The sequence below is a fragment of the Chenopodium album genome, chromosome 22, assembly GCF_948465745.1.
Source record: "Chenopodium album chromosome 22, dcCheAlbu1.1, whole genome shotgun sequence".
Taxonomy (NCBI): Eukaryota; Viridiplantae; Streptophyta; class Magnoliopsida; order Caryophyllales; family Amaranthaceae; genus Chenopodium; species Chenopodium album.
This window is the reverse complement of record NC_137855.1, coordinates 12,535,002-12,542,724: the sequence shown is the minus strand read 5'-3', so window position 1 is coordinate 12,542,724 and position 7,723 is coordinate 12,535,002. Positions and strand designations below refer to the sequence as shown.

The 7,723-nt window shown below is 30.4% G+C and overlaps 1 protein-coding gene across 1 annotated transcript; it reads left to right on the top strand.

Annotated features, from left to right (window-relative positions):
- The first annotated feature begins 222 nt into the window (after nt 1-222).
- LOC145603973 (homeobox-leucine zipper protein HDG8-like) lies at nt 223-5,605 on the top strand. The gene is made up of 8 exons (XM_081659937.1): nt 223-359; nt 2,813-2,930; nt 3,039-3,218; nt 3,659-4,033; nt 4,273-4,323; nt 4,420-4,521; nt 4,622-4,834; nt 5,375-5,605. The coding sequence occupies exons 1-8, from the start codon at nt 223-225 to the stop codon at nt 5,603-5,605; spliced, it is 1,407 nt and encodes a 468-aa protein (XP_081516063.1).
- The last annotated feature ends 2,118 nt before the right edge of the window (nt 5,606-7,723 follow it).

The window sequence follows — 7,723 nt, the reverse complement described above, 5'->3', positions numbered from 1 at the left end:
TATGGCACATTAAAAATATTTTGTCGGATTCACTTTATAATTATTTGTCCAAATCAATATAAAATAAATCAAATAGAATGCAAAATCAAAATTAAGTTAAGTCTTGAGTGATTTTCAATTTGTTTTGTGTGAAATTCACCTCAACAATAAATTATACAATCAAAGTAATAATCTTGTAATAATTATTTTTTCTATTTAGGTTATCATAATAAAAGAAGAATAATGGTAAACCAGGTTAGGAATTGGGGTAATTACGACGATGTAAGTGGATGCACTGAGGACTGTGAAGGTTCTGATTCTCATCATGGGAAGAAAATCAAACATAGACATACCCCTGAGCAAACTAAGAGGCTAGAAGAGTAAGAAATCTTTACTCTGTCCAAGCAATAGTTTTCAATTTTAAAGTTTTCATCTTCTTTGCTTTCGATTACTTTGGTTTAAAGTTTGCTTTTGTTACCCTAAAATTTATGGTGATTGGCATCTCATTTCTTCTTTAACAATTGTATAGGTTGGAGAGTGAATTTTAGTTTCCTCCTCCTTGGATTATATTGGTTGAATGTATATTTATTTACTAGAATTAGGTCCATCTATGAATTATTTAATTCCAAATCTACTATTAATTCTTCTTTATAATTGATGAATTTGTACATCTTTCAATAGCAATAATCGATAGAGAAAGTTATAGTTATGAATTCCCCAACTCTTCTCATTTTTTTGATATTATTGGATAATTGAGATTATATTATTTCAATTAAATGAAAATATAAATTATCTATTTTCCAATGATATACAATAAGTAGGCCAAGAGGGGTTGATTCTAAGTGATGTAACGCCAATATGTTTTAATTAAGCTTGAGATATATATATATATCCACCTTAAAATTTGATTGGAATTGATTTAGTTGGAGCTTTCTTGTCACATTTCAATCCTTTAAAGTGAAATCCGTATGTTTGATCCTCTTCTTGAGGATACAAGCAAGCATTTTTTTATTTTGAATGGTTTGGGACGATCAATAATTGTTTATGGTAATACTTTTATTCAATAAATGAGCCTTTTTAATGCTACTTAACGGAAAATACATATCGATTTAATTAGCTCATTCTCTTGTTCGCTTTACTAATTTTATTTATCTTTGTGAAATAAGATGTTTGTAAAAGTTTTGTGTAGAATGGACTCACATGAGTTCGGTCATACAAACTAATAGAAAAAAAAAAAGTGAGGAAATAAAAAATCTTAATGGTAAAAAATTAGATAATTCAGATTTTAGATAATAATAGTCGGATATTAGATTATAATGGTCAGATATTAAATTATAAATATCAGATTTTATATTATACTTGTCAGAAAATAGGTTATATACATATATCAGAAAATAGGTTAAATATATATTCGCTCTCGTGGAGCGCTTTTCAAAAAAAGAAAAAGGTTAAATATATCAGATATTTAAAAATGGAGTCTCTGCCTCACCTTGCCGCCATTCATGCTTAGTCACCAACATCAACCTTCACATTGTTTTCATCTTCAACCTCACCTTCACCTTCCTCGACCACCTCTCCTCCGCCTCCATTTCCGTACTCCTCCTCCGATTCGAAGCTTTGCGTTCGCCTAAGTTTCTCTCACCTGTCTACTCTGAAATCCTCGGCGGAGTTCATTCCGATGTAAAGCCTCGTCGTATGATACCTAAAAATCAAATAAAAAATTCACAAAAATCATTAATCAATCAAAAATCAAATTAGGGAAGAAATAAAAATCAATTTTTTAACTAATACAAACCCATTAGAGAGAAGATTGTCGAAGAGATTTATATGAGAATTAGGAGTAATACGTTTAGATTGAAGATTTTGACTGAATTTAGCATCGAGAATTTGAGGAGAGAAAGTGATAGAAAATATTAGAGGTGTACGGCGGTTGTTGAGGATGGGTGGGGAGGGTTGTCGGCACCAGGGAATGGGAGGGAGAAGGCCGTCGACAGGGCCTGAGCAGTGACAGTAGGTAGGGGATGGGAGTATGCATTGTAAACCAGACTCAGACAAAACCTTCTGAAGATGTTTTAATTTTGATTTAAGTTATGTTTGTTCTCAAAATATAATAAACTACCCAACATGGTAGGCACATATATGCTTTATCAATTAACTATTTGAATTGAAAAAAACATATAATGAAAAGTTTCCTTTAATTTATTTTTCCAATTTTTTTTTTTAAAAGGGGCAAAACAAGGCATTAACCGACCACTTCTTTGGGAAAGTCACCCCCCCCCTTTTTTTACCCCACTTTGCTACATATTACTCTATTTAATTATTTTTAGATTGTGACTTGCACATAGGCTGATCAGAGTAGTTTTCATTTTTTGAAACAAAATTTCTTTTTCTCTTGCTTTAGTCTTGCTTAATTATATTAAATCATATAAAATAATTCAATGTGTATAGTTAACCTTTGTAGACTAACAATTAGAAGGCTTAAGATTTTATTATTGTTGATTTTAATTTCTTAGGTAAATAAGATTTTATACGTTCGTTTCATCAAAAAAAAAAAAAAAAAAAAAAAAAAAAAAAAAAAAAAAAAAAAAACTGTTTTATGTGTGTGTTTAACCGGCTATAAAAGATTAATTCCAATTTATGGAAAATAATGATTAATAGAAAATAATGATTAAATAAGTGTTTGTCTTTTAATTTTAATTAAATCTAGGGTACATCCTCAAATAATAAGGATCATTGTTTTCGTAACCTGGGTAGTAGAAGTTATCTAAATTATTATGTAGCAAGATTAATTCACAATAATTAACTATATATTGTAATAATTGTGTCAAATCAGATTTTACAAGGAATGCCCACATCCAGACAGAGATCAACAACTCCAGCTAGGGATGGAGTTAGGTTTGGAGCCTCTAAAAATAAAATTTTGGTTCCAGAACAAAAGAACACAAATAAAGGTTAACACTGCTTAAAAACTAACATTCATCTTTATTTTGGATTGAATTTTTTTAATATGTGTGTAGATTTGCTTAGTTTAAAGATCCCTAACATTTTTTTTTTGCTAGGTGCAAAATGAGCGTTCTGATTATAGTCATTTGCGTTCTGGCTATGATTCTTTACAATATGATTATAATTCTTTGCGTCTTAAATATGATCGCATTCAATTTGAAAACAATGCTTTACGGGAAGATAACAAAAAAATTATTCAGAAATTGCAATCGGAAAATAAAGAACTTAAGCAAAAGGTACTTTAAACTTCTTTTTTTTTTTTTTTACCCTGATTAAATTTGTCTGAGAAGTGGGCTTTTTTTTTGCTTCGGCCCGGCCTGCCTAATAATCACCTTTAGCCCTAACTTTGGAAATCTTGATGTTTGACTTTGGAAGTAAACTTAGGGCCTGTTCATATTTACTAAATTGAGCTGAACTGAACTGAACTGAACTGATTGGAGCTGAACTGAACTGAACTGATTGGAATTGAACTGAACTGAACTGAACTGAATTGAGCTGAAATGAATATTTTATGTGAGAGGGAAGTTAAGAGCTGAACTGAACTGAACTGATTGGAGCTGAACTGAACTGAACTGAACTGAAATTAAGTAAATGTGAACAGGCCCTTATACTCCATTAAGAAACCTATCTTGCAATAGTAGGTTGAAATTTTTAACATTGTTGTTATTCTATGCAGTTTGGAGGTGTAATTGATCTTCTGGAAAACATGATGGGTAGACCTTCTGAAGTTGATAATTTGGCTGGTGATGTCAATGATGATAATCTTAATTCAAATAACATGATGAATCCTCATCCAGAGTTGGAAAAGATGCTTATGGTTCAAATTGTTGCAAGTGCCATGGATGCGTTGAATTATCATTTGAGAGATAATAATTCCTTTTGGATAAAGTGTCCAACAAATGGGCATTATAATCTTGATTTTGACAGTTTTGAAAAGGTTTATGATGGGCTTAAGCAACATCGATTTCAAAAATCGACAATGGAATCGTCAAAGTATACGGACATAGTTGCTATGAATTCGAAATCTTTAGTGGATCTCATCTTAGATGCAGTAAATTCGAAAACCTTTCCTGCCTTGTGCTCTATAATTCTATATACTACCTCCGTTTCCGAAAATTCGACTCACTTACTATTCATGTGGTCAAATAAAATAACTTTGACTACATGTTAAGATTTATACAAAAAAAATTAAAAAATTGCACAAGCTGAGGGATCTTATTAGATTCCTTTTATTATAAAATTTTCAAATATCAATTTTTTTTTTTTTTTATAATTTTCACTTATACATAGCTGAATATATTCATGATCAAAGATGTTCATTGGAGACCGCTTAAATGCAAAGTGAGTCGAACTTTTAGGAACGGAAGGAGTACATGAAAATCAAATTAATCTTATTATTGTAATACTACAGTAATAGCTATCATTGTAATTTTGTAGGATAAGTGGGCTGACAACTTTCCAACAATTATTTCAAAAGCAGAAATTTTACGTGTACTAGAAGCTGGTTTATTGGAAAGTCGAAGTGACTCATTGCAGCTGGTAACATATCCTCTTAATCTCTTATAGTAACATTAATTCTAAGAAAATTAATGTATGATTTAATTTCTTTATAACTATATGTGAGGAATTAATAATGCAGATATACCAGAAGATGCATATTCTATCACCAATAATCTCACCAAGAGAGTATATTTTGCTTCAGCATTGCCAACAGATTAAGATAGGTATATGGGTGATTTTAAATGTTTCCTATAATAAGTTTGAAGGTTCTGATCGTAGTTATTCTTCGACTTATTATTGGAAGCATCCATCTGGTTGGATGATTGAGGAACTCCCTAATGGATTTTCTAAGGTAATACTTTGGTTTTTAATTTTTAAATATTTAGTGATTGTGCAACTAACAATGTCAATATATAATTGGGCTGAAATTGAAATCCTCACTACTCCCTTTACATATATACGTAGTACTTAAGGAATTAAAAAATCAAGTTAGGTTTATATTGTTCCTAGATTTAAGTGATGATTCTTGTCTTATGAACATGCCAAAGTGATCTCATATGCTTTGATATACTACTCATATCAACAAGGTGCATCTTTTTTTTTAGGGAGCTCATATGCTACGATACTTCTCAATTAATTGTGCTTGACTGGAAGTAATTAATCTTAGAATAGGTGACCTCCTGGGAAGTTTTCTCGAGGTGCACATGAGTGAGCATAAAATGTGCCGGAAGGACTTGTGTTGGTATGTGAGGACAGTTGTCAGCCCTTGATGCGCATTTCGTGACAATAGGTCCCTCCCTAATTTGTTTGGGGTCGCGATGTTACACTTTCTATTTATTGGATGATTTTTTATTGTATCTTAATCAATAATCATAACATCTCAATTTGACAGGTAACATGTATAGAACTTGTAGAAGTTGATGATGATTTCCAAGTTCATCCTATTTATAAAGATTTTGTGACAAGCACATTAGGATTTGGTGCAAAAAGATGGATTATGACACTTCAAAGAACATGTGAACATTTTTCTTATTTGACTGAATCTCTCAAACCTACCAATGCAATTACAAAAGGTTATTTTAATTCCCTTCATTCACCTTTTCATTTCAAATATCTTTATTAATTTTATTTTTTCCCTCCTTATTTTCTTATTCAAGTAAATTTATTGCCTACAGGAAGGAGAAGCATGGTGATGCTCTCTTGTAGGATGATGAAGAAATATTGCTCTACATTCTCCTTGTTTAAAAATGCAAATATTCATCAACTACATGAACTTGAAAGCAACGCAGTTAAATTCACTTTCATAAGGAATACAGTCGGTGATCTTCCAATTGGAATAATTATATGTGCTGCTAGCTCATTTTGGGTCCCTGCTTCTGCTAACAAGGTCTTCGACTACTTGTGTAATAACACTACTCGACGTCAGGTACAATTTTATTCTTTTTCCTTTTTCTTAATTGATTATATGCTTCCTTTGTGGAAATTAAATAACTTTGTATTTCTTTTTACAAGCTTATTAATGGTTGATTATTGTTGTATGCTTCATCAAATAAAATGAATTTGTAGCTCACATTATTACAGATTTTTTATCTAATAAGAAAATACTTGTGGTGTGTACATGTTATCTTGCACGTATCATGTTAAATAAAAAATAAAATAAAATAAAATAACTACATTTTAGACAATGGCATGCTATTCATTTTCCTTGAATTAAAAGTTTGCCCACTTATTATTATTGAATTTAGGATTGAGAAAGTATATGACCAAAAGAATTTTGAGTCCTTTATGTAAAAAATTATGTGCTAACTAGGTTGTACAACTTTCACATACAAGTATACAACTCTATAAAAACCTTGAATATAGGCTTCAAACATAATTACATTTCACAATTAGACTTAGGAATGGAACCCTATAATTGATATTATTTTGGGGAAGGAGCGTTGTTTATGAAAATCACGTTAAAAAAGGGAGACAAAAGGCAAATATAATGTATTTTTGTCTAAATTATTGTTTTTGCAACAACCATGACCTTTCTTGAGATCTTGTACATTCGTTAAGTATTAATGTTGGTCATAAGAAAAGAAGAAAGTGGTTGGATTGAAACTTTTTTGAAAGACAACTTTGTGAATTTAAAGATGATGAATTTTTCAACAACCTTAAATTGAAAATGGCTCAAAATTAGCATAGAGAGGTGTCAAATTGTCTAAGTCACTTCTTTTATATTTTTTAGGAAAATTTGCCAATTGTAGCCATTTAAAATTTGTATTTTGTAAATTGTAGCCTATTACAAAAAAATGCAAATTGAAACCCAAAAGTTCTTATAAATTGTAAATTGCAATCCTATTCAACTTTTTTATCAGTTTGCGTGTCGAAAAATATTCGGTTAAGGTTTTAGGGGCTATTTTAGCACTTAAGAATCCGAATTGAGTTCGAAATTAGCAAAAAAATAACTTAAGTGCCTCGTTTTGCGCATGTATAGATTTGTGGTTATCAACTACTTTTTAATGTTAAAACGAGACACTAACGTTAATTTATTGCCGATTCTCGGCTCATTTTGGTCCCTGAAGAACTAAAATGCCACTAAAACCTTAACCGAACATTTTTTCGACACGCAAACTGATGAAAATGAATTAGGTTGTAATAATTTATAATTTATAACAACTTTTGGGCCGTAGTATAATTTGCAATTTTTTTTGTTTAAAATGACTGCAATTTGCAAAATACTAATGAACTTTAAATGGTTGTAATTTGCAAATTTTCCTATTTTTTATCATTTAACTATTCATGATAGAGAATTCAAAGCCCTTTACCTTTATTTTTCTTTCTTCTACAGTGGGATGTCCTTTGCAATGCAAACCCTGTGCATGAGATAATTCGTATACCAACTAGAAATCATTCAGCAAGTGCCATTTCCATTTTACAGGTAATGTTATTTATATGTTTGTTACTTGAGGATCATTACAATGCTTCCTCCATTTTTTTTTTAAATGCTACACTTGGATTTGCACATTTGTCGAGGTACAATTTAGACCATCAATATCTTTAATTAGACATAAGTAAAAATTATGAAAAAAAATCTAATTTATAAAAGTAGACAATGGGACAAGTCCAACAGCATGTTATATGATTATATTATTATTAAAAAAAATGAAAAAAAAATTGTCAAGAATAATAAGAACTTCTACCGGTTTTCCAAAAATAAAACAACCTTTTTAATATTCTGGAATATTATGACATTTAA

What these genes read in the sequence shown, in the direction of transcription:
- LOC145603973 (XM_081659937.1), top strand. Translation starts at nt 223, where the DNA reads ATGGTAAACCAGGTTAGGAATTGGGGTAATTACGACGATGTAAGTGGA. An exon ending in ATAAAGAACTTAAGCAAAAG is followed by an intron (nt 3,219 to 3,658) that starts GTACTTTAAACT and finishes TATTCTATGCAG; the next exon opens with TTTGGAGGTGTAATTGATCT. An exon ending in TGGATCTCATCTTAGATGCA is followed by an intron (nt 4,034 to 4,272) that starts GTAAATTCGAAA and finishes ACTTATACATAG; the next exon opens with CTGAATATATTCATGATCAA.